We start from the raw sequence: 25,981 nt of genomic DNA, 5'->3' as shown, positions 1-25,981 counted from the left end.
AGCTGACAAACTGTACTCAGTCATTATTTTTTTAGTTGAGTCTTTTAACGTATGACCACACGTTTCAGAAACATCATGTACAAACTGCACTGTGAGTAACTGAGTAACAGCATAAACACACAAAGTTAGAGCGTTTAGCCGAAAGGATCTTTAATGGGATTGTCTGTCTGTCTGTCTGTGTGTCTGTCTGTCTGTGTGTCTGCAGCCAGCCGACTGGGTCTGTACTCCAAAGGCTGTCAGTGTCTGTCTGGAGACGAGGTGGATCAGCTGGACCTGCAGCAGCTCTCACAGATCGTCCCCAGAGTGAGACATAATACACTGAATGTTTTGAGCCATTTAATGAGGTCCCTTAATGATGTGTCTTAGAGAACGAATCACTAATCTATCATTGAGAAAATAAATGGCAGATTAATCAGTACGGCAAGTGGAAAGGGCCAATTATCGTCACGTTTTTGTTAAAAAAGAAGAAACGGTGTGCGTCTTTCTCTGGTGCTGCAGTGAGAAACATCCTTCTAACAAACAGTCTGGTGTTTTGAAGGATTCCTTCGACCAGCTGAACATTTACTGAGGTCACTTTGGCTCCGACACATTAAGATGGACATGTGTCACTGTTTTCTAATGTACAGACCAGAGCGTTAACAGAGATTAGATGCAGCTGTGCTCGGATCAGATCGTGTTCAGAGGCGCAGTGTGAGTGTGGGAGTGGAGATGTGTTCAGTTTTTCTTCCAGCTCAGAGCTCAAACATCATTTCATGTGTAAAAAAGGAAAACAATGAGCAGAACAGAAAATGGCAGTTATTCCTTAGTTACGGTGCCTCAGTGAGCCTAAATTCTACATTATGTTTGATATAAATCTTTACTGCGACTCTTCACGTGATGTAAATGTTCCCGTTGAAACAGTCGTGGTTATCGTGCCGTGCGTCCATGTTCCAAGCTTCTGCAGACATGAAAGCTGTTGTCGTGTGGTTAAAGCTGCACTGAGCTCGCTGTGATCGCTGCGTCCTCTGTCCCTGCAGATAGCCGTGTTTTATCGAGCCAGTCCCAGACACAAGCTGAAGATCGTCAAGGTGAGCAGGGGGACGGGTCTGTGTGGTGGGGGGGGGTTCGATCGTGCTGCAGCCTTCACACAGGCTCTGGTTACAGTGACAGAGGAACAAACTATTTCTTACATTTTTCCACAAAAAAACAACCAGAGTGAAATCCAGAAGTCATTTCTCTACCGGCTCCTAAAAACACAGAACTATTCATCTAATTCCCTTTAAATTACATCTGTTAATTACTCCATCCAGTGTGGATTAGTGTGATACTATAAAGGGGAATCAATAAGTTCATTTCTGTTGTTATTCGTATGTTTGGTTTTAAGCTGCAAATGAACCAAACCTGAGCTGAAAACTCTTTTTTTATTGATGGAAGATGTAAATACAGATTAATCACTTCCACATTTACAAACAATGATAAAACACATTTTTAAAGTGGACGGACAAACAACAAAACAACAGATGGATCATAAAGAGAAGACAAACAGGTTAGCCTTCATTTACGTACCTTGAAGATGCATGGACATACTACACAGGTACACTTCTACAGGTGTTAACATACACTTTCTGAGCCTCTGATCCTCTTCGACCACGTGGCTCTGATTTCTGCCAACGTCCTTATTCTGTGAGTCTCTTCTTGAATCACACTTTTCCCTCCTGTGGCTCGAGGCCAGTTGGAGGCGCTGAAATGTTTCCTGTCCGCTGAACGAAAAACAAACCGGTGTCACTGAAGTGTTGACGACAAAGCGAAGGACACGAGGAGCTGCAGCAGAGCCTCGCTATCCGTCACAGAAATCCACCCTGACCAGGAGCCGCTTCATTTGTCCCTCCTCTCCGCAGTCCCTTCAGAACATCGGCGCCGTGGTGGCCATGACGGGCGACGGGGTGAACGACGCCGTGGCCCTGAAGGCCGCCGACATCGGCGTGGCGATGGGCCAGACGGGCACGGACGTCTGCAAGGAGGCGGCCGACATGATCCTGGTGGACGACGACTTCCAGACCATCATGTGAGTCGGTCTGAACGCTGCATTAGTCTGTTCCACACCGGGAGAGTTTATTAATCTAATGAATCACCAGGCCGCTGGTCAGCAGCTGGAATACTAGCTGGTGAAACTGATTATTGATATTTGATGAACAGCGCAGGTTAAACCCCGATCTGTGACTCACAGTGAGCTCTGTCCTCTGCTTGCAGGTCGGCCATCGAGGAGGGAAAAGGGATTTACAACAACATCAAGAACTTCGTCCGCTTCCAGCTGAGCACGTGAGTGTTTAACACACAGATGTGGTTAACGTGTGTGTGTGTGTGTGTGTGTGTGTGTGTGTGTGTGTGTGTGTGTGTGTGTGTGTGTGTGTGTGTGTGTGTGTGTGTGTGTGTGTGTGTGTGTGTGTGTGTGTGTGTGTGTGTGTGTGTGTGTGTGTGTGTGTGTGTGTGTGTGTGTGTGTGTGTGTGTGTGAGCTCAGTAGCTTGACGCTCCCCTGCTGCTCTACAGGAGTATTGCAGCGCTGACACTCATCTCCTTGGCAACGCTGATGAACTTCCCGAACCCGCTGAACGCCATGCAGATCCTGTGGATCAACATCATCATGGATGGACCTCCCGCTCAGAGGTACAGGGGCATCATGGGAACTGTAGTGAAGAGGCTGAGAGATAGTTAGTCAGTGTGTTAGTGTGTAGTGGAGGTCTATAGTGTGTGTGTGCTAGTTAGTCAGTGTGTTAGTGTGTAGTGGAGGTCTATAGTGTGTGTGTGTGTGCTAGTTAGTCAGTGTGTCAGTGTGTAGTGGAGGTCTATAGTGTGTGTGTGCTAGTTAGTCAGTGTGTTAGTGTGTAGTGGAGGTCTATAGTGTGTGTGTGTGCTAGTTAGTCAGTGTGTCAGTGTGTAGTGGAGGTCTATAGTGTGTGTGTGTGCTAGTTAGTCAGTGTGTTAGTGTGTAGTGGAGGTCTATAGTGTGTGTGTGTGCTAGTTAGTGGTGGTTGGACACATTTTAGGGACATGAAGAAGAAGATTCACTAAATGTGGAGTTCAAAGGGTCGAGCTCCAATGTGACCTCTGGTTTTCTAAACTGTGCTCGTCTGTGTTTCATTGATAGTTTGGGGGTGGAGCCTGTGGACCGGGACGTGATCAGAAAGCCCCCCCGTAACGTGAGAGACAGCATCATCACTCGCAGCCTGATCATCAAAGTCCTGGTGTCGGCGCTGGTCATCGTCTGCGGGACGCTCTTTGTCTTCTGGAGGGAGGTGGGTCTCTCCTCTGCCTTCGTCTGTAGGACGACTTTCTGTTGTTTTTCTCCCTCGTGGTGTAAAAAACCTGATTTTTATTTCTGTAGAATTCAAATCCTTGAAATATCTTTTTAAGCATGTGCCCCATTTTTGGGTTCAAAACAACTGTGAGGCTGCAATGGCCACTGCCAGGCTCAGAGTGTTATTCTAAGTGTGTGACAGCATCATGGAAAGGATCCCTACAGAGAGAGACCTGGAAGATCCTTTTGGTTTAACCACAAACAGCACACACACCAGACTACATTCACTAAAACAGGGATTTTAGAGAACAGGACACAGGAGCTGCTGCTCTGCTGCTGCCTCCATCAGTTACTGTGTTTGTCTGTGACTCTTTAAAACACCAAAGTCACACAGTAACGCAAACAAACTGACTGAGACCAGACTCCATTCAAAAACATGGTAATTTAACACCGTAGTTGCTCATCTGTTGCTCGTTGTCTTGATCAGTTAGGTTGTTTGTGTTTTAAAGGGTGATTTCAGATCCAACATAACACTCGTCTAACAAACTATGTTCATTGGCCTCGTATATAAAAAATGGGGGAATATAAGAAGTATTGCACGTTAAAGTGAGGAATACAAAAGTAGGAAAACTCAAAGTTGCATCTTATATTCTGTTTTTATAGTCATTTTCCTTATTAACATATGTTTTATATTTCCTTATGTATAGATATTCTATGTATAGACGGAGTATCGTGCAGCTCTTTTCAGCACTGGACTGTTTCAGATGTTTGCTGCGTCAGACTCAGAAGCAGACCTGACTACAAGAGTTTGTTTTGGTGTCAGGAAAAAGTGCACCGATGATGATATAGGAAAATAAAAGATCAGAGGGAGAGCGACTTCTCTTTCACGTCCCTGCACTTGTTTCTTTGAGTGCAATTCATTCACCGTAAATGAGACAAAACTCACAGCAAACAGGTGAAGTGATTCTAATGGAGACGCCGCCCGGCCCATTTGTGACTGTGTGTTTGCTTTTGGTCTCCAGTTGCAGGACAACGTGATCACTCCTCGAGACACCACCATGACCTTCACCTGCTTCGTCTTCTTTGACATGTTCAACGCCCTGAGCTCCCGTTCGCAGGTAACGGCCACTGTTAATGTGGACAGACGGGGTTGGGTGGGAGTACGTTCATCTGTCCAGACTGTTTGTTGGTGATGCTGCTGCTGATAACCACAGCCTGTGTCTCTCAGACCCGGATGGTCCATGAGATGGGTCTGTGCAGCAACAGGACGTTCTGCTACGCCGTCCTGGCCTCCATCATGGGTCAGCTGCTCGTCATCTACTTCCCTCCCCTGCAGAACGTCTTCCAGACGGAGAGCCTCAGCATCCTGGGTAAGAGCAAAGGCTTTAAAGGACATTTCACCAGAAACACTTGTTTCCAGCAACGAGTGCACCCCCCCCTGCTCGGTCGATTCAGGCCCTGCCTTAGTTAATGTGTTTCCCTTTGTTATTATCTGTTATCAGAGGAAGGGTGGTTTGGTTTAGGCTCTTTAATTAACGCTTCAAACCCCACCAGCAGCTCCGAGGTCTGTTTCTGATGGACATCAAGCAGCTCAGAGCAGAGGAGGCGGCAGGAAGTCAGAGAGACAAAGAGAATCCACTCAGTTTTCAAAATAAAAGCCTCCCCTGCAGACTGTCAGTGGTATATTCCAGCAGCACATCAGTGTTATTCTCTAATGGGGGGGCACCAGGCCAGACGTCAGCCACTCAGAGGGTTTTTAACACAGAAACACATTTAAAGCAGCAGAAGAAGAAGAAACACAGCCTGTTTGATCCTGTTAGAAACACATTTAAAGCAGCAGAAGAAGAAGAAACACAGCCTGTTTGATCCTGTTAGAAACACATTTAAAGCAGCAGAAGAAGAAACACAGCCTGTTTGATCCTGTTAGAAGCTCCAACATCAGTTTAAGGACCAAACCAGCTGAACCTGAGCAGGAGCTCTGATCAGCAGGAGAAGAGTAGAAGGAGTAGAATATGAAGCCTAAACTGGACCGCAGCCAAAACACGACGTGGACGAGCCTGATGGGTTCAGTTTGATGAAGCGTGTTAGTGAGCGTGTTGCATCCTGTCCTGTTAGTGTGTGTGTGTGTGTGTGTGTGTGTGTGTGTGTGTGTGTGCTAACAGTGTCCTGACCCTCCTCCAGACCTGCTGTTCCTGGTGACCCTCACCTCCTCGGTGTGTGTGGTGTCTGAGGCCATCAAGATGCTGGAGAGGTGGAGGGGAGTCGAGAGGAGCCTGCCGGCCGACTGCTTCCATGAGGTATGACCCCCCCCCATCCCTCTCCGCCGCGCCGTCCGGGCCGAAGGACTCTGAGGTTTGGAGGAAGACGAGGAGGAGGATGAGTGCGATGGGGGTTAGGATCTCACAACCTGATGGCACTGACTAATTAATTAAATAAGACTGCAAAGACTTGTGGGATTTTCCTGTGAGATCCTGAGGAGGGAGGAGGAGCTCCGGTCTGGGACCGGAGGAAGCTCCCGGCCCCAGTGGCGGGGGGAGGCGGTGCAGGGGGGGGCAGAGGGAGGCGACAAGATGGCCGCTGGGAGATCTGCCCCCAGTTAATCCCCGCCCACAGCAGCTGTTGAAGCTCGTGCCCCCCCTCCGTGCTCGCCTCGCTGTTTATTCCCAGAAAAACCCGCCACAGACCGACCGACCGGCCGACCGCACCTTCCTGCCGCAAACCGTCTCCAGTTTGCTCCTCGTCGTCTCAGAAAACCCCTCCGATGAATCGAGGCCGAGACGTAGAGCCTCCTTTTTTAAATCTTCTTGAACCGTTTAGAAGGTGTTGACCACTGTTCGCTTTTTACGTTCACGTTTGAACGCGATGACTTCGACGGCGGCTTGTTTTGATTGGTCTCTCGATGGGTTTCCTGTACGTCAGTGGAGGTGTAACGGTACGACGTCGGCGAACTTTTAGCACAAAACGTTTGATTTCTTTCTGTTTATTTAGCAAAAACTAAAAGTCCTGATTTTCGCTGTAAAAATGAAGCTTGAATTTAGTCTAATTGAAAGAACGCTCATAAAGGAACATTACACTCAAAGCGTTTAGAGCTCATCATGCTTTTATCTCATGGAAGCTGGCTGTCAATAATGAAGTTAATCCATTAAACCAAAGAACAATTTAAGTTTTAATTTCGATCCGGTCCTAAAATTACATTAAAATGGTCTTTTTCCTAATAATGGACGTCTGTCCTGTTATTTTAGAAACTTGCTGGTAAAAAAACGTTCAGGTTATAATGTTTCTTCTTTCTGATGAAGTGTAATTCATGTTCAAATTTAAAAGTCCACTTTGCAGTTCAGTTTTATTGATTATTTTAGTCTTTTGTTCAGGAGAAGATTGAAAAGCAGATGTTGTTGGCAGTAGTGCTTTTTCAAACATGAAAATGAAAAATGGATATTATTGGTTTAAATTTAGCCACAAGTGGAAAATTTAGTTTTAATTCAAATTTATTTCATCATACAGCATCTTGATTTTAAAGTTGTCAGCCATAGACTTCCATTGACGTGGGACCTCAGCGCATGCGCCCATGATTTAGCTCCTATGATTTAGCTCCCATGATTTAGCTCCTATGATTTAGCTCCTATGATTTAGCTCCCATGATTTAGCTCCCATGATTTAGCTCCTATGATTTAGCTCCCATGATTTAGCTCACATGACTTAGCTCCTATGATTTAGCTCCTATGATTTAGCTCCTATGATTTAGCTCCCATGATTTAGCTCCCATGAATTAGCTCCTATGATTTAGCTCCCATGATTTAGCTCCCATGACTTAGCTCACATGACTTAGCTCACATGATTTAGCTCCCATGATTTAGCTCCCATGACTTAGCTCACATGACTTAGCTCACATGATTTAGCTCCCATGAATTAGCTCCCATGAATTCGCTAGCGCTCACGCTGACAGAACCTCCTGAGGGAAGCTGGCAGCATTTTCTCCCTGCTGTTTCCTCTTTTTCTGAACAGGACTTTGGTTCGATGCCTGAAATCAGGTCTGTGGTTCACAAAACGTCTTGTTCTACAATATGAAACACATACCTGTTGGAATTTGAAGCTTTTACATGTTAAAAAAGGCGGTTGTTGCTAACCGTAGGCTAACTGAGAGGTACGCTCACCAGCTAGTTGTCTGTATAAACTGATCAAACTCAAACTGTCCGACTTTACCACACATCAGTTTACAGGATTTTACAGTTGCAGTGGAGCTCAGTGACATGTAGGTCATGTGACCGTGGCGTCGTTGGGTTTCCTGCTGAGCAACACGTGTGAGAATCATAAACCTGATTTCCTGCCAGCGGAGGAATCCCATTGGCTGTCGGGGGAGGGAACCATGGCGACACTGACTTCCTGGTTTGCCTGCAAAAACACAAAGCCGGTTGCGTACCGTTACACCTGCACCGAGCGTCTCCGTGGTCCATTTGTTATGTTCCAGGCTTCTTCCTGCTCACACTGGTTTATTTCAACTAACGGCTGGCGACAAGCACTCTTCTGTCGTTCGGACTCGCCGCCTTGTTTGTTTCTAAAAACAAAAGATAAAATAAAAATAGCAAAACACGTCCGTGGTGGTGAGTGTCTCCCACTAACGAACCCCCACCCTGATCCTAAATGTGGAATTAGGCCTCAGAAAGCACCACCGTCCCCCCAGCAGCGACACGGTCGCTTCAGGGTGCGGACACAGATACTTCAGTGACGGCGCTCGCTCATCCTGTGCCTTCGAGAAGCCATCGACCGGTTAAATGAGCCCTTTACGTGCAGATGGCTTCTCTGCTTCATCAGCTCCAGCACTTGTTTGATTTTAAGCTAACTTCTCATTTTTCTTTCCGTCACTCAGTCGGGATTTACGTTCACGTCCACCTTACGTCACTATAGAGGAGTCGCAATGCTTTCTGGGAAGTGTAGTCGACTTGGTTTCCACATTGTTGGGGTTTTGTTGTTCTTGTTCTTGTTGTTTTTTTTTTTTTTAAATATATATATATATATCTGTTTTTTTCTCCCATGAGGCACTTCTTCCCAGGTGTTGGCTAAAAAACAAAGGAGCTTCACTCTGCTGCTGTTTCCCAAAATCAGATCTGGTTTTATTCCACATTGTGAGAACGACTGTTGTTTTAGTAAAGAGGCTCTGGTTCAAACTCTATTATTATATTTAGGTTATTTATCTCATGGAAACACAACAAACTGAAGATTCTTTTCCTTTTTCTAGGTTTTGATTTGAAAAGCTTTATTGATGAAACGTGATGAGATTTTATTTCTGAATGAGCAAATGACAAAAGAAAATTATTAAAGGGAATTTACTGTTTTTACAACCTGAGTCTTATTCTCATCTTGTCCTGCCGTCCCTGCTGAAGGTTCTGCTCTGAGATCTATAAGATCACAAGTTGGTCATTACACAAGTGCGACTGGCTCACACAAGATCAATAAAGACGGAATAAAAAGGAGCTGAGAACGTCTCACAGTGCAAGTGTGTGTGTGTGTGTGTGTGTGTGTGTCTGTGTGTGTCTGTGTGTGTGTCTGTGTCTGTGTGTGTGTGTGTGTGTGTGTGTGTGTGTGTGTGTCTGTGTGTGTGTGTGTGTCTGTGTGTGTGTGTGTGTGTGTGTGTGTGATAGTCTGTGTGAGTGTGTGTGTCTGTGTGAGTGTGTGTGTCTGTGTGAGTGTGTCTGTGTGAGTGTGTGTGTCTGTGTGAGTGTGTCTGTGTGTGTGTGTGTGTGTGTGTGTGAGTGTGTGTGTTTCCTGCTCACACTCTCAGCTGTGTCTCAGTTCATCATCAGTTTTATTCTGAGCTCAAACACTGAAGAAAAAACCTGACAAACCTTTTGAGTCGTGTTTTGATGCTGATCAGCGGAAAAAGTTCACGAGGAAGAAGGAAGTTAACTTTAGTTAGAAATGTGTTTAAGAAAATAACGTAAATCCACAGAAACAAGGACCCAAACCTGACTGATCATATAATAATCTGACCTCTGCTCCATCCCTGAAACCTCATTATTAGACTTTAATGTCTTTGTAAGCATCAGAAGATCAAACGGCAATAAATGAGGTGATTGTTCAAGCATAAAAGTCAAACGTTCTCCTGCAGTAAGGTGTCTGATGAGGAACCGCCCACAGAGAACCCGTGGAGGGGTGAGGAGGAGACTAAACAACGAAAACAGGTTTCACCAAGCAGAATAATCTTCTGTTCAGGTAATAATAATTATTATTATTGTTTTTGTCACGACTATAAAAACAAGGTTTAAAACCCCACATTCAGACAGGTAGTCACCCGTCCTGTTGGGTCAGAGCAGGTCTCCGCCCCGGCACCTCTGTTTACAGACCAGTTCTGGGTTGGTGTGGCGCTTGTGTCTGTCTTTGGTTCTGTACCGAGTTCTCACCGACACCAACCCGTCCAGATCCTCCTGGACTCTGAGCGCGCTGCCGGCTTCGGTCGCAGCCTCCTCCTCCTCCTCCTCGCCCTCGTACATGAGCTGCTGCAGGTCGGCGGTCAGGTCGTCCAAAGGCTGCCGCTGCGGAGACGTCTGCGTCTTCTTGTCCTCCGAGGGCGTCGGCGCCGTTTGAGCGTGAAGCTGTTGGACGGCGGTCTTCATGGTGAGGTACAGCTCCACGCCGCTCCTGTCAAAGTTCTTCAGGCGTCCTCCTGACCACCTGCTCCTGTGGACCAGCTGGTGGACCAGCGTGCCCTCAAACAACCTGGACAACATCAGCACAGGGACAAGATGCAGGTAAAAGACCAGCCAGGTGACTCCAGGGCCTCACCTGGGTGAGTCCAGGTGTTAGAGTCCACATTTATGCTGACTAAGAAGCTGCACAAGAGCCCTAGAGCCACCAGATGGCGCCCAAAGCGTCTCTTAACCTGAGAGGAGGCACCTCATTGGCTCCCTTTATGATGTCATAAGGGGGTCTGTTGATCATGTGACCTCCTTCAGCAGGTCACATGGTCTGTGAGGTCACTACAATGTGTAATGTTTGAGGTGAACAGGTGTAGTAAAGAGAGTTCTCCACCCACCGGCTGATCTGTGGCTCAGGTAAGGGGAAGCACAGCAGCTGGTTCAGGTGGATGCTGTTCTTCAGGCAGGCCTGCCATTGGCTGACGGAGTGAGCCACGCCCACATCCAGCCTCTGTTTACAGGGCCACACTGCAACACACACACACACACACACACACACAAAGACCTTAACAGCTCAAATGTCTTTGAGTCTTTTAATCTGAAAGTGTGTGCGCGTGCGCGTGTGTCTACCTGCTGTGTGTCTCAGTGTGTCTCCGTTGCTCAGTACGAGCAGCAGCACCTTCAGCAGCCTCTCTTCCGGAGGAGGCTGAGCTCTGTGCAGCCAGAAGCAGGTGGCGGCCACCGGGAGGCGCAGCTGAGGCGGCAGGCGGCTCAGAGAGGCCTCGGTCACCCCGAGAGCCTCCAGCAAGACCTGCAGCCGCTGAGAGGACTCCACCTGAAGCCCAGGATACATAACACACTATCTATAAAGAAGACCTCCCCTGCTGCTACCCATGACCCATGTGACAGCATCATGGAAAGGATCCCTACAGAGAGAGACCTGGAAGATCCTTTTGGTTTAACCACAAACAGCACACACACCAGACTACATTCACTAAAACAGGGGTTTTAGAGAACAGGACACAGGAGCTGCTGCTCTGCTGCTGCCTCAATCAGTCAGTGTGTCTGTGTTACTGAGTGTCACACAAATATTGTGTTGAATCCAAACTAACCGTTTAAAACACCAAAGTCACAGAATAACACAAACAACCTACCTGGTGGAGATGGCAGCAGACCGGCAGCTGTTGTGTAAAATGAAATGATTTTGCTAATGTAGTCTGGTGTCTTTGAAGAGAGACGTGTAACGGCTGTTTGTGGTGAAACAAAAATAATCTTCCAGGTCCGTCTCTGTCTTAAAATAACAGTGTGAATGTGTCAGTGGCTCAAATGGAGTCATCCTCAAAGTATGAAGCCTATATTATAAGACTGGAAGTGATTACTGTTCCTCCTGAAATATAAACTGCTCAGAGCTCAGCTGTTGTTTGGCTGCAGCAGGTATGTTTGATTGGCGGTTGTGTCTCACAGTGTCATGTATGAGCAGAACATGTGATCTGTCTGTGAAGCTTCACCTTATCCAGCGAGCTGAGCGCCAGCGTTGAGGTGAGCGCCGTGAAGGTCGGCTGCACTGGGACGAACTTGACCCGCAGGCCGTCTCTGTCTCTCTCCTGCACCTGCAGCCGCCTCCCTCTGCCCAGCAGCAGCCCGTACATCACCTGGCGGAGCGGCCTGGACGTCAGGTAGGCGCTGGGCATGTCGCCGCTGTCCACGGGGAAGCCGAGGTTCATCCTGTGCAGCAGCAGCACGTCCAGGAAGTCTGGGGTCAGCCTGGCCTCCGTCAGCGGCAGCCGCATCCAGTCCGGGACGAGAGCCGCCACCTCCAGGAGAACCGGACAGAACAAAGCAGGTACTTTATACAGTTATAGTCAGTTATTTGTCCTTCACACCTGCAGTGATCAGGTCTGAGCTTGAATTAGTTTCAAATGTCCACTTTTTATTGTCTCTTCAACATAGACGTGTGTCTAGAAACCCTCAAACAGAGTAAAGACCATCTTCTGTCTTAATCTCCTGACCAACACAACACAAATACAATCTTCTGTTGTATTTTTTGCCAAAGAACTCGTCCAACACCGAAAAATGCATCAAACGTTGCGGCTCGATCAGGAACGACGAGCTGTGTGTTTTCTCAGAGTTCGGTCCGACCGTTTTCATGCAATCGTAAAAACTGACGTAAAGTTTCCCATTCATTTGAATGGAGGGGCGGAGTCATTTCGCCATGGGCGTGGCTAAAATGGTGACATCATCACCAGAGCGCTGAGCAGCTTTAAAATCGTCTTAAAAAACCTCTGATTAAAGTCGCTCCCACTGCCTCGGTTTTCATCCCACAGACGTTGTTTATACGTCAGAAGGTAGGAAACCCTTCGTGTCCACCCTGATACCTCCACGGCAACTTTTCTAGTCTGGTTTTATTTTCCATCTTTTATTACGTAAAGGTTTTTAATATGTTCATGTTCATTTCATATGTAGCTCACATGAAGCTCTCTGTTTACTCTGTGATTTATCTGTTTTAACGCGCTTTGAGCTGCGTGTCTTCTATGAAAGGTAAATAAAGTTTAATAGTGTTATTAATAATTACGCGTGATCTGCACCAGGCTCAGATCCGGGCTGAACCTAAACTATATTCTCATTGTGATGTATTCTGTTGGTTAACTCGTCAATGATTTAGTTTGTTAAATGTCATTAAACTTAACGGCCAACATGAGTTCGCACAGACTGGAGACAGGAAGTGGGCGTAGCTGCCGTGACGTCACCCATTGGTTTGTGGACGTTTTGAGGCCTCCAGTTTGGCTCCATGAGCGTCGCCATCTTGGTTTTTTAGAGCCAGTGGAGTCGCCCCCTGCTGGACATTAGAGAGGAGGCAGCTTTAAGGCTTCACTGTTCAGACCCAGAGGACACCGACACTCTTTGTAGACTAATCAGAGGACGCTTCTTTATAGACTGATACCGACCAATCAGAGGACGCTTCTTTATAGACTGATACCGACCAATCAGAGGACGCTTCTTTATAGACTGATACCGACCAATCAGAGGACGCTTCTTTATACAGACTGATACCGACCAATCAGAGGACGCTTCTTTATACAGACTGATACCGACCAATCAGAGGACGCTTCTTTATAGACTGATACCGACCAATCAGAGGACGCTTCTTTATAGACTGATACCGACCAATCAGAGGACGCTTCTTTATAGACTGATACCGACCAATCAGAGGACGCTTCTTTATAGACTGATACCGACCAATCAGAGGACGCTTCTTTACAGACTGATACCGACCAATCAGAGGACGCTTCTTTACAGACTGATACCGACCAATCAGAGGACGCTTCTTTACACAGACTGATACCGACCAATCAGAGGACGCTTCTTTATAGACTGATACCGACCAATCAGAGGACGCTTCTTTATAGACTGATACCGACCAATCAGAGGACGCTTCTTTACAGACTGATACCGACCAATCAGAGGACGCTTCTTTATAGACTGATACCGACCAATCAGAGGACGCTTCTTTACACAGACTGATACCGACCAATCAGAGGACGCTTCTTTACACAGACTGATACCGACCAATCAGAGGACGCTTCTTTATACAGACTGATACCGACCAATCAGAGGACGCTTCTTTATAGACTGATACCGACCAATCAGAGGACGCTTCTTTATAGACTGATACCGACCAATCAGAGGACACTTCCTCATACGGACTATAGTCCACGGTCAGGTCTTGCTAACAGACAGTGAGCAGTTTGGGATGGCTAGTTTGTTAGCGGTTAGCAGTTAGCGGTTGCAAGGATCTCTGGTTTGGCACTAATGTTCCCTAAAGACTTTAAAGTAGGGGGTTTAATTACTTCTGGCAGTGGAGGTGCCGTCCCATGGACAAAGAAGTTCTTCAGGGAGCTGGGGGGGGGCTGATACTCCCTCATCCCCTCATGCAAGTCCTGCAGCAGCTTGGCCCTCCTCCTCCTGTCCAGCTGTCCCATCAGCTCCAGCGCCGCCTCCAAGGCCTCCTCAGGCTGCTGGAAGCCCCTCAGCCAGCAGAGCAGCCCCTCCAGCCGCAGGGTCTGTTCCTTGCTGTCCGTTGGGGCAAACTGAGCCCAGATGGCGTCCGACTCCTGCAGCTTCACGTAGTCATTCCCCGCCAAGGCGGCGAAGACGGGCAGGAGCCGGGGCTGGACACCGAAGAAGGCGTGGAAGCTGGAGGTCCTGTAGCTCTTGCAGGGGATGTAGCTGTTGGAGCCGCTCCGCTCCACCGCCTCCCACTGGAAATGAGCGATGGGCAGCAGCCCCGCTGGCAGGTCGAAGATGTAGAAGTCGCTGTCGTCGGACAGCACCGGGCACCGCCACTCGCAGGCCAGGGCGGCGATCTCATGGTCGGCCTCTCCGTAGCACTGAGCCATTGGGACCTCCAGCCGGGCCAGAGTCTGTCTGAACATCAGCGAGGCCATCTGTGGCAGAATGTACTCCTGACCGCCGCGGACCGCCGCCAGGTGGGCTGTCATGATCCGGCCCTCGGCTCTTTGCGTCACCGTTTGGAGCTTCCTGTCGCTGGGGTCCGAGCCGCCGTCCAGGACCACGTACGGCGAGACCCCGCAGGCTCTGAGGGTGCTGACGAACTCCTCGATCGCAGCCTCCAGCGCAGCGTACTCGCCGCCGTGGATCCTGTCCAGACCTGAGGAAGCAGCCAGAGGAAACATCGGTGCCTGGTCACCTCAAAGGGGTCTGGGACCAGGACACCTGGGGACAGGACACCTGAGACCAGGATACCTGGGGACACGGGTGTAAATCCCAGGGGGGGACACAGGGGACGTGACCCCCCTTCCATAAAGTTGTCCCCCCCCCCCCAAAATCATTGGAAACACAATTAAATAATTTTATAATAATAAAATACTATACTATATTACTATAATACAGTAATGTTCAATGAAAGCACAACACACGCGGTGCTAATTATAAACATAAATCAATGTGTTTCTTAATTGTTAAAAAATTAAGACCCCCCCCCCCTTATTCCTCAAAGTGGTTTGGTCCACATGCTGTTTACCGGCAGCTCTGCTTCAGTGACGTCACCGACAGTGAGGAAACTAACCACGCTGATGTGTAAAAGCCAGTAAGTCAGTTATTACCACACTTACCTACACAAGTTTGTAACACGAAAAGTGACTTTTCTCCTGTTTGGTCCAAAATCAGCCTCTTTTTTTATCAGCACGAGGGTTGAGCTAACAGCTGGTTGAGCTAACAGCTGGTTAAGCTAACAGCTGGTTGAGCTAACAGCTGGTTAAGCTAACAGCTGGTTAAGCTAATAGCCTATAGCTAATGATGCTACCAAGCTCATTTTACAGACATTTTAGATTTGTTTCTAGAGATATCTAGATTTTAAAAATGATAAAAGTATTTATTTAAGCATGAGTTTGATGTCATGTTCCAGATCTGTTATTATTATTTGTAGTTATCACCTTGACTTGATGTTCAGTTTGACAGACATCTAATTTCTTGTAAAGCTCCTTTGATGGACTGTAGTGAAGTTAGATCAGGTGTTCTGTGGTCATATCAGGTGGATCACTGACACCTGACACCAGTGTTGGTGCTGCTGGTTGAAGAAACAAACACCTGTGTGCAGGTAAGATATGGACCAATACGGAACAATGCTATAACTACTGTTATTACTTTTAATAACATTATTTAAAACATTTGAACATGCTGAGGGCTCAAGCCTGCAAGGAGTAAAGGAGAGAGAGGTAGATGAGGACAGACAGCCCTCCAGGAGTTTATATTTATCTTAGCAATAGTAGTTTATATTTCTGTTTCATTTGATCCTCTTTTACTCTGTGGCATTCAGTGTGGACGGCAATGCTCTGTACACATGATAATAAACACTTTGGATCTTGAATCTTGATACTCTCTGAAATGTTCCTGTTTATTGTCCCCCCCAACAATGAAATGGGATTTTCTCCCCTGTCTGGGGGGTGTGTTTGGCCCCATAAAGAGACCAGAGCTCACACAGCATCAGTAGTATTAGTAGTAAAAGTACTGCAGTACTCTGAGCTCAGTGAAGTCACAGTATCAGTAGTATTAGTAGTAAAAGTACTGCAGTACCTGAGCTCAGTGAAGTCACAGCATCAGTAGTATTAGTAGTAAAAGTACTGCAGTACTCTGAGCTCAGTGAAGTCACAGTATCAGTAGTATTAGTAGTAAAAGTACTGCAGTACTCTGAGCTCAGTGAAGTCACAGTATCAGTAGTATTAGTAGTAAAAGTACTGCAGTACTCTGAGCTCAGTGAAGTCACAGTATCAGTAGTATTAGTAGTAAAAGTACTGCAGTACTCTGAGCTCAGTGAAGTCACAGTATCAGTAGTATTAGTAGTAAAAGTACTGCAGTACTCTGAGCTCAGTGAAGTCACAGTATCAGTAGTATTAGTAGTAAAAGTACTGCAGTACCTGAGCTCAGTGAAGTCACAGTATCAGTAGTATTAGTAGTAAAAGTACTGCAGTACTCTGAGCTCAGTGAAGTCACAGTATCAGTAGTATTAGTAGTAAAAGTACTGCAGTACTCTGAGCTCAGTGAAGTCACAGTATCAGTAGTATTAGTAGTAAAAGTACTGCAGTACCTGAGCTCAGTGAAGTCACAGTATCAGTAGTATTAGTAGTAAAAGTACTGCAGTACTCTGAGCTCAGTGAAGTCACAGTATCAGTAGTATTAGTAGTAAAAGTACTGCAGTACTCTGAGCTCAGTGAAGTCACAGTATCAGTAGTATTAGTAGTAAAAGTACTGCAGTACTCTGAGCTCAGTGAAGTCACAGTATCAGTAGTATTAGTAGTAAAAGTACTGCAGTACCTGAGCTCAGTGAAGTCACAGCATCAGTAGTATTAGTAGTAAAAGTACTGCAGTACCTGAGCTCAGTGAAGTCACAGTATCAGTAGTATTAGTAGTAAAAGTACTGCAGTACCTGAGCCGAAGTACAGCTTGTGAATCAGGTTGCAGCCGTCCACCAGCAGCCGGCTGTTCCTGAACCGGATGTCCCGGTAGATCTGCCGGCGGCTCTTCAGCAGAGCGGACAGGCGCTGCACACCCATCCCGGCTCGGAGTGTCCGAGGAGCCGCGGCCCCGCCGCTCTTATCCCCGGGCTGCGCGCTCGCTCTCGGTTTCCTTAAGTTTCACTTTCCAGACATCACAGCAACGGGAGGGACAGGAAATATGATCATAACAGTTGTCTGTCCTCTGTGTGCCAACATGTCTGTGCAGAAACACAGAGGGAAACGTGTTATTTCTGCCAGTATGGGACAGATTTAAGCCACAATGACTTTATTATGCAGATCTCTCTTTAATCTATCACATCAAACTGATGAATATCGATCGAAGATAAAAAGTTGTCATTTTTGAATGGAGTTTGGCGAAACACAGAATCTGCGTTGACAAACTTTACTGCAGTGAAAGTCCTAATACCACAGTGTGGTAATACTCCACCACAGCAGCTGCTGTCTGTGCTATTTAAAGGTTTTACATTTAGTTATTTAGTTAGTGTTTTTATTTTAGGGGAGGATGCAGCCTGAATTTACCTGGACTCTAAAATGATTTTATTCAGGTAAAAACAGAGGAGGAGGAAGTATTCCACTACTTCTAGTGAGAAGAGATTCACAGTAAAGATACTCCATTACTACTGAAATGACTGCTTCATGTGGTTCCAGTACTTTACTGCTTAAGTGCTATAAACACCTGTGAGTTCAGGACATCTTTCTAATATTTGCTTCCTTTGATTTCCGCTGCAGGTCCTTTCTTATCTACTGTTTCTGCACTTTTACTTTTTGCACATCTTCCACAAACTTGATCTGCAGCTGAAGTTCATGTGACTTGACTGAAAGCTCGACAGTAGCAGAAGAAGTACTGAGACATTTTACTGAAGTAAAAGTAGAAATACGACACAATAAAAGTACTAGTAAAAGTCCTGCATTCAAAGTCTACTTCATAAAAGTAAGAAGTGTTGGAAGCAAACTGTACTTCATATATTAGAGGAGCGTCTGGGTGTCAACTTCTTACTCTTTGGGTCTTTTTTCTGTAATACTGCATCATATTTTAGAAACTAATCGTGTGTAACATCTTCATTTGTAAAGTGACTGAGGCAGTGGGATAAACGGAGTGAAGTATGATATCAACAACATGTGGAACAAAGGGAGCAGCTGAGTGTGAGTGGACGTCCGGCTCTGAGCTGGAGGAAAGTGAAACCAGAGAGGTGATCACATGGAGTTTACAACACAGCAGAAGTCCCCTTTAACAAAAGGAAGGGTTGTACTGTTCACTGTAAACCACCTTTAACTGTGCTTACATCACTTCAGTGGTACTAATAAACCCACTGATGAGGTGCACGTGGAAGAGTAAACATCATAATGTTAAAGGAGAACTCGGCCTTGACCAGAGTCTGTGTCCACATCCTGGTGTGTGAGTGACTGGAGGGTAGTAAAAGTGTTGGAACCGGTCCAGTAGATCACCTCAGAGTGTTATTCTAAGTGTGTAACAGCATCATGGAAAGGATCCCTACAGAGAGAGACCTGGAAGATCCTTTTGGTTTAACCACAAACAGCACACACACCAGACTACATTCACTAAAACAGGGATTTTAGAGAACAGGACACAGGAGCTGCTGCTCTGCTGCTGCCTCCATCAGTCAGTGTGTTTGTGTTACTGTGTGTTACACAGATATTGTGTTGGATCTGAATTAACCCTTTAAAACACCAAAGCCACACAATAACACAAACAGACTAGCTGATGGAGACAGCAGCAGACCTGCAGCTGCTGTGTAAAATTACTGTTTTTATCAATGTAGTCTGGTGTGTTTGAAGAGAGCAACAAACAGGATCTTACATGTCTGTTGTTCAAAGTGAGATCTGGGCAACGGAGCAGGTTTTAAATTTAGTTTCCTTTTTTTTTCTAAAATTCATCAAATGAGAAAGAGCTGAAAGGAGAATGTGATGTTTCATGATCAACAAATCGAGCCTCTTAATGTCGACGATTCTAGAAATAGATCCATAACGTTTGTGAGGAAACTCTCTCTGTCCTGTATCTCTCACATCCTAATCACTTCAGTGAACGTTAAACCTGTGGAGGTGTGTGTGTGTGTGTGTGTGTGTGTGTGTGTGTGTGTGTGTGTGTGTGTGTGTGTGTGTGTGTGTGTGTGTGTGTGTGTGTGTGTGTGTGTGTGTGTGTGTCAGGACTCATCAAAGCAGTTTGTCAATAAATCCTCTTTATTGATCAAGTGCACAAACAGCAGTGAATTAGCAGAAGAAGCCAGAATATCAGAACTCATCATTTCAACACGCTGTGCTGTAAATCTGACTGAAAGCTGCGTTTCTGATTGTGGAGCTCCTGATTATTATTTTGACACGTAGCACGACTTGATTTGAATCTGTGCTCTTCTGTCGATAATCAATCATCTCCTTATTGACTGTGATCTGGATAATGACCATAAATACTGGAACAGAGGAAGGAGCCTGCAGACACTCACATATTTACAGAGCCACACCACAGGACGCCAAAGTCCCGCCCATCCTGTTTGATTGACAGGCCACAGAAAGAAGCTGATGGAGACAAAAGCATCTGAAGCAGAGTTTAACCCTCGGTGCCTTCATGACTTCTGACTAAGTCAGTTTACACAACTCAGCAGAGGATCCAGGACTATAGTTAATCCAGACTCCAGCGTGTAGCGGCTGAGTGAAGGAGGTCTGGACTCTGTGGAGGAGAGTCATGGTCTCAGAGACGCTGTAGAAGGACAGAACACCCGTTCTGTGGTCCAGGTACACCCCCACTCTGGAGGACCGAGGACCTGAGACGGGAGTTTGGACTCTGTTGTGATGAAACTGAAAACTGTTTGGGCCACAAAACAACGACCAAGATTTGTCATTGAATCCAAGTCTAGAGTCATTTGATCTCCCGTCTCTCCTGATGCTCTTGTATGTGACGGCTACATCAAACCTCCCCCCTCTGATCTCCACCTCCCAGTAACAACGTCCAGTCAGACTCTCTCTGCTCAGGACCTGAGACCAGTCAGTGAATCTGTCTGGATGATCAGAATAAGACTGTTGTTGTTTCACTCTTGTTACTTTTCTGTTCTCCTCAGACAATAACAGATCTCTATGAGCTGTGTTTGGATCCAGTGTGATCTGTCGAGCATATCTTAAGAATCCAGCTCTGGTCGTGGGCTCTGGTTGAGGCAGTGAAACGTCCACCTGAGTCACAGTCAGTGAGATGTTTGTCCAGTGGTCCCTCAGAGCGTCCTGTAGTTTCTCTCTGAGCTCTGACACAGCAGCCGTCACGTCCTCAAAGTGTCTCAGAGGACGGATGTTGATGCTGGATGAGTGTGTGTCCTCTCTGAGAGCTGGCAGTGATCTGTAGCTGTGGACAAACTGGCTGTGATCCTCTGTGTGTGAGAGCTCCTCCAGCTCAGCGTCCCTCCTCTTCAGCTCCCTGATCTCCTGCTCCAGCTCCTCCTGAAGCTCTTTGACTCGACTCACTTCGGCTTCCTGCTGGGATCTGACCTGCCGCTTCAGCTCAGAGCTCCTTCTCTCCATCAGACGGATCAGCTCGGTGAACGTCTCCTCGCCGTGCTCCACTGCTTCGTCGGCAGAGCTGCAGATGTCCTCCACCTCCTGCTGGAGCTCCTTCAGGTCTTTCTCTCTGTCCTGGATCCTCTGCTGGATGTTCAGGCGACTCCTCTCCAGCTCTGTCTGCCTCTCAGTCCTCTCTGCTGCAGCTGACACTGTGTCGTGGCCTTTATGTTGGTCCACAGGGCAGAGATAACAGATACTCTGCTGATCGGTGCGGCAGAACATCTTCATCACCTCATCGTGACGAGAGCAGATGTTCTCCTGGAGCTTCCTGGACGGCTCCACCAGCTTGTGTTTCTTTAATGCAGCCACTTCATAGTGAGGCTGCAGGTGTTGCTCACAGTAAGACACCAGACAGACCAGACAGGACTTGAGGGCTTTCAGTTTCCTCCCAGTGCAGAAATCACAGGCCACATCTTCAGCTCCAGCGTAGCAGTGATCAGCAGGAGCAGCCTGGAGTCCCGTCTTCTTCAGCTCCTCCACTAAAGCTGCTAACATGGTGTTTTTCAGCAGGACAGGCCTCGGTGTGAACGTCTGCCTGCACTGAGGGCAGCTGTACATCCTCTTCTCATCCTCCTCTTTATTCCAGTGGGCTCTAATACAGCTCATGCAGTAGCTGTGACCACAGGGAATCGTCACCGGATCCTTCAGGAGGTCCAGACAGATCGAACAGGAGAAGGTTTCACGGTCCAGCTGGACTCCTTTCTGCGCCATTTCACCTCTCAGAGACTCAACGACTGTCTGAGTTTCACTTCCTCATAACTGAAAGCTGATGTGAGCAGCATGTGATCCTGCAGTGGGCGAGGCCTGCTGGTTCCTCCCATCCTCACACTGGAGATCTGAAGGGGAGGGACCAGGGGCATGTGAGGGCAGAGATCTAGGATCTCTGGCTCTTTGAAGGCAGCCGTTCAAACGACTGACTCATTGTTATATTTCTTTATTTATTAGAAGTCAACCAGGGGAAACTAGTTTTCATCAAGGAAACAATCACTGGCAGCAGCTGTAAAATAAGATTTGGTTCAGAATAATTCAAACTTCTACATATTTGTTCTGAAATATTGATCATAATTTCATTTGGCTTGTGTTTTCAGTGGAATCGTTCCATAAGATGGTGCCGTACCAACATGCTCTGACAGTGAGGTCACTATTTTTCACCTAAAAAACTTTGTGGCACAATAAAAACTACACAGGCTGCAGATAACTTCCATGCTGAATAACTTTAGTGTGAAATCTTCCACACATGAACATTTTAACTGTGGAATCACATGAATCAGCTCCAATCCTGATCAGCTGCTCTCTCCTCATCCAGAGTCATTTGAAACACTGGATGAGGGAACGAGGACCTCGGCAAGTCGGATGTGACGCCATCGACAGGTGACCACGCAGGTGAGTTTCCCCTCTGATCGGTCACAGACATGACAGTGAGTTGAACACACGGCTAAATGTCACCGCGGTCATTTTAAACAGGGTCTCTGTTGGTGAGGATACGTCGTCCTGAATGTTCGGACAAAGAAGCGCCAGGCGGGTTAAACTCTGAGTAAAGCAGCTTTGAATATTTTCACAGCTACAATCACATGATGAACTTCTCCCTGTTGCATTAGAGACACTTAAGATGTGTAGCAGAGCCGGAGCCGGAAACATGATGACTTCCAGTGATTTCTACTGTAGGTACCATACTTAGCTCCCATAGGGACCTTTCTTTACCTGCTGTTGGCCGTCCCTCCCTTTGATCAGCACACTTGGTCCTATTTTAGTCTGAAGCCTTGTTTCCTTGTAGTGTAAAAAAGACAAGTGTTGCGCTAAAAGAAATGAAGTTTGCACGCTGCCATATTGATTTAAACACTGGATCTATTGAAATAATGGAGTAAACATTAGAACAGCTACATATATGCTGAAGGGTGTTATGTTGATTGAAGTTTTAGTAATTAGTCTGACTATGACTTATATTTCTTCTATAGAAGAAAATCAAGGACCGTGACGTCGCCCGGTATGGCGCAGCTGGGGCCCCCCCCTGGAGCCAGGCCCGGTGTTGGGGCTTGCATGCGAGCGCCTGGTGGCCGGGCCTTTGCCCACGGGGCCCGGCTGGGCCCAGCCCGAATGGACGACGTGGGTCCGACCTCCTGTGGGCCCACCACCCGCAGAGGGAGTCGTAGGGGTCGGGTGCTATGTGGCACGGGTGGCGGTCGAGGCGGAGTGCCCCGACGACCTGGGCCTCGGAGACAGCCTCTGGCTGTAGGGACATGGAATGTCACCTCGCCGGGGGGGAAGGAGCCGGAGCTTGTGCGGGAGGTTGAGAGGTACCGGCTAGATGTAGTCGGGCTCACCTCCACTCACAGCTTGGGCTCTGGAACCCAGCTCCTCGAGAGGGGCTGGACTCTCCATTTCTCTGGTGTTGCCCGCGTTGTGCGGCGGCGGGCTGGTGTGGACTTGCTTATAGCCCCACAGCTCAGCCGCCATGTGTTGGAGTTTACCCCAGTGAACGAGAGCGTCCCTGCGCCTTCGAGTCGGGGACAGGTCTCTCACTGTGGTTTCGGCCTATGGGCCGAACAGCAGTGCAGAGTACCCGGCCTTCTTGGAGTCCCTGGGAGGGGTGCTGGATGGTGCGCCGACTGGGGACTCCATTGTTCTACTGGGACTTTCCCACCTTGAGGCAAGGAGAGTCCTTGCCTCAAGTGGAGGAGTTCAAGTATCTCGGGGTCTTGTTCACGAGTGGGGGAAGGATGGAGCGTGAGATCGACAGGCGGATCGGTGCAGCGTCTGCAGTAATGCGGTCGCTGTATCGGTCCGTCGTGGTGAAGAGGGAGCTGAGCCAAAAGGCAAAGCTCTCGATTTACCAGTCGATCTAAGTTCCTACCCTCACCTATGGTCATGAACTTTGGGTCATGACCGAAAGAACAAGATCTCGGATACAAGCGGCCGAAATGAGTTTCCTCCGCAGGGTGGCCGGACTCACCCTTAGAGATAGGGTGAGGAGTTCGACCATCCGAGAGGGGCTCAGAGTAGAGCCGCTGCTCCTCCACATCGAGAGGAGCCAGCTGAGGTGGCTCGGGCATCTGTTTCGGATGCCTCCTGGACGCCTCCCTGGGGAGGTTTTCCGGGCATGTCCCACCGGAAGGAGGCCCCGGGGAAGACCCAGGACACGCTGGAGGGACTATGTCTCTCGGCTGACTTGGGAACGCCTCGGGGTCCCACCGGATGAGCTGGAGGAGGTGTCTGGGGCCAGGGAAGTTTGGGCATCTCTGCTAAAACTGCTGCCCCTGCGACCCGACCCCGGATAAGCGGTTGAAAATGGATGGATGGATGACTTATATTCTTCACCACGGTTTGAATATATATACTCCTCACTATGACTTTACATGTACTCATCACTGGACTGAAGTAAAACTGTGTGTATCCCTCACTGTATCACATATATGTTAAAACAAGTGCACTTACAGTAAACACTATAATTTTTAAAAAAGGCAACAAAAGGAAGCTAAGAACTAAGGGTGTAAAATGAGGAGAGAGTTTAGAATAAAAAATAAGAACAAGGTAGGTCAGAGAAATATTGGTGTAAAATTTATACAACATAGCATGTCCACACTAGAGTACAGGTGGCTGGACAGTGTGTAATAATTATACAACATGATGTATAATAAAGAAAGCGCGCCCGTGCCAATGCAGATGGTGGGAAAGTCCCTGCAATCCCAACTCAAGGACACATCACCCAGGTCCCATCTGGTCAAGAAACATAATGGTGTAATGTTACACTTCCGACACCTGACCAATGATTATAATGGTGTAATGTTACAATACAACTAGATTGGTTATTTTGATGCTGTGATGAAAGGAAACCAGGTGGAGCCTCATGAGAATATAAGCTGATGTATTGTATGTGAGAGCTCAGAACTCTCTGACTGTATGTATTATGCAGATAGACTGTTCTCCCTTTAATACGCCGGCATTAAAGGTCTGTTTGCTGCTCTGAACTCTGTCTCCTGAAAGACTGTTTGAGTCTGACTGCTGAAAGTCATTTTCCTGATCACTTTTCTGACTTGAAGTTTGATCTATTAGCCAAAGTGTTTTCAAATCCATTGCGCACTGTTAAGATAACTACAAATCTGGCCTAGTGGCTTAGAACCTCGGTTCTTTGCCACATCATCCTGATCTGGTCCCATTTTCCCCGTTAAGGTTTTGTTACTGCGTCCAGTGATGGAGATGTTATATTAACTGAAAGCACATTAAATAACAGCACCAGGAGTTTATCCACCTTTGTTTATTTGGGGCTTTTATTTAAGACCCAATCTGTTCAGTCAGACATCAACAAACACATTTGAGTTGTCAAATCAGTGAAGTCTCAGTTTGCGGTGAAGCTGTTGGAGCATCAGACGGAGACTCCGAATCTGACCGAGACTCACCCAGACCTGTCGTGGCGTCCAGCTAGCCGGCGGCGCTAAAGCTAAAGCTGCTCTGAGTGTGTTTGGTACCAGGATGTGGTCCAGCAGCAGGTAGAGGGTCTGATCCTTCATCAGGGGACCAGGAGTCTGGGATCCTTCATCAGGGGACCAGGAGTCTGGGATCCTTCCTCAGAGGACCAGGAGTCTGGGATCCTTCATCGGAGGACCAGGAGTCTGTGATCCTTCATCAGGAGTCTGTGATCCTTCCTCAGAGGACCAGGAGTCTGTGATCCTTCATCAGGAGTCTGGGATCCTTCCTCAGAGGACCAGGAGTCTGGGATCCTTCATCGGAGGACCAGGAGTCTGTGATCCTTCATCAGGAGTCTGTGATCCTTCATCAGAGGACCAGGAGTCTGTGATCCTTCCTCAGAGGACCAGGAGTCTGTGATCCTTCATCAGAGGACCAGGAGTCTGTGATCACACACAGCAGCTCAGAGAACATCAGGGGCGTTAGCACGGGGACGTAGCAGCGTTAGCTCGCTAGCTAGCAGCTCTGACACCAGACTGAATGGTTCTTTACCGTCTTCACCACAAACTGAGACTTTAACATCAGCTTTAAACTGACGATCATCATGAGAGAGATTCAGGGATCCATTCAAACAGGATCTAAAGTGTGTCAGCCATTTCTCTCTCACCGTCAAACAGTTTTTCTGAAATAAGGCGGTCGACAGGAAGGGGCGGGGCTTCACCTCTCTGTACATAAGCTAAGTGGTACTTTGGTTCTGCTGCAGGACCGCAGTGATCCGCTCAGTGATCCGCTCAGTGGCAGAAGGACGGCCTCAACAACGCAGAGCGTCTTTGGGTTCAACTGTAGGAAGTGTCCTGGAGCAAGGCACCGAACCCCCACGTCCTGCAGGGCCGGGCCGACCTCTGACCTTCACATGGACAGGAAGTGGCTCTGACCTTCACATGGACAGGAAGTGGCTCTGACCTTCACATGGACAGGAAGTGGCGTCAAACAAACTCTGAAGTCGCCGCTGGCTGATGAGTTTGTGACTGTAGCAGCAAATAAACTCAAGTTTTTGTGTTGATGCTACAATTAAACACTT

At 47.5% G+C, this 25,981-nt stretch overlaps 3 protein-coding genes across 3 annotated transcripts in view; 1 reads left to right on the top strand and 2 right to left on the bottom strand.

The window, feature by feature from the left end:
* The window catches only part of atp2c1 (ATPase secretory pathway Ca2+ transporting 1), a 42,041-nt gene extending 36,362 nt beyond the window's left edge, over positions 1–5,679 (top strand). The window contains exons 19-27 of the mRNA XM_070835373.1: positions 206–303; positions 1,017–1,067; positions 1,878–2,044; positions 2,230–2,298; positions 2,528–2,644; positions 3,126–3,273; positions 4,298–4,393; positions 4,504–4,645; positions 5,457–5,679. Coding sequence (XP_070691474.1) covers positions 206–303; positions 1,017–1,067; positions 1,878–2,044; positions 2,230–2,298; positions 2,528–2,644; positions 3,126–3,273; positions 4,298–4,393; positions 4,504–4,645; positions 5,457–5,578 — 1,010 coding nt within the window. The 3' untranslated portion in view covers positions 5,579–5,679. The remainder of the gene's footprint in view (positions 1–205; positions 304–1,016; positions 1,068–1,877; positions 2,045–2,229; positions 2,299–2,527; positions 2,645–3,125; positions 3,274–4,297; positions 4,394–4,503; positions 4,646–5,456) is intronic.
* Positions 5,680–8,386: 2,707 nt separating this feature from the next.
* Positions 8,387–16,974, bottom strand: LOC139205222 (single-strand DNA endonuclease ASTE1-like). Its single transcript, XM_070835374.1, has 6 exons — positions 16,848–16,974; positions 13,753–14,573; positions 11,413–11,718; positions 10,535–10,739; positions 10,303–10,432; positions 8,387–9,986 (listed from the first exon to the last, which is right to left on the bottom strand). The coding sequence occupies exons 1-6, from the start codon at positions 16,972–16,974 to the stop codon at positions 9,575–9,577; spliced, it is 2,001 nt and encodes a 666-aa protein (XP_070691475.1). The 3' UTR covers positions 8,387–9,574.
* A 2,145-nt stretch (positions 16,975–19,119) lies between these two features.
* On the bottom strand, positions 19,120–21,248 carry LOC139205225 (tripartite motif-containing protein 16-like). Its single transcript, XM_070835378.1, has one exon. It carries the CDS (start codon positions 21,208–21,210, stop codon positions 19,531–19,533), a length of 1,680 nt encoding a protein of 559 aa, XP_070691479.1. The 5' UTR covers positions 21,211–21,248; the 3' UTR covers positions 19,120–19,530.
* Positions 21,249–25,981: the final 4,733 nt, after the last annotated feature.

Source organism: Pempheris klunzingeri, chromosome 8, assembly GCF_042242105.1.
Source record: "Pempheris klunzingeri isolate RE-2024b chromosome 8, fPemKlu1.hap1, whole genome shotgun sequence".
Taxonomy (NCBI): Eukaryota; Metazoa; Chordata; class Actinopteri; order Acropomatiformes; family Pempheridae; genus Pempheris; species Pempheris klunzingeri.
The sequence above is the reverse complement of the archived record's forward strand: the minus strand, read 5'-3'. Positions and strand labels throughout refer to the sequence as shown.

Bases quoted from the DNA above. Each gene is read 5' to 3' on its own strand.
- LOC139205222 (XM_070835374.1), bottom strand. From the start codon at position 16,974: ATGGGTGTGCAGCGCCTGTCCGCTCTGCTGAAGAGCCGCCGGCAGATC. The intron at 10,433-10,534 runs GTAGACACACGC...TGTGTGTTGCAG, and splicing joins CACACTGAGACACACAGCAG to TGTGGCCCTGTAAACAGAGG. The intron at 9,987-10,302 runs GTGGGTGGAGAA...GATGTTGTCCAG, and splicing joins CCTGAGCCACAGATCAGCCG to GTTGTTTGAGGGCACGCTGG.
- LOC139205225 (XM_070835378.1), bottom strand. From the start codon at position 21,210: ATGGCGCAGAAAGGAGTCCAGCTGGACCGTGAAACCTTCTCCTGTTCG.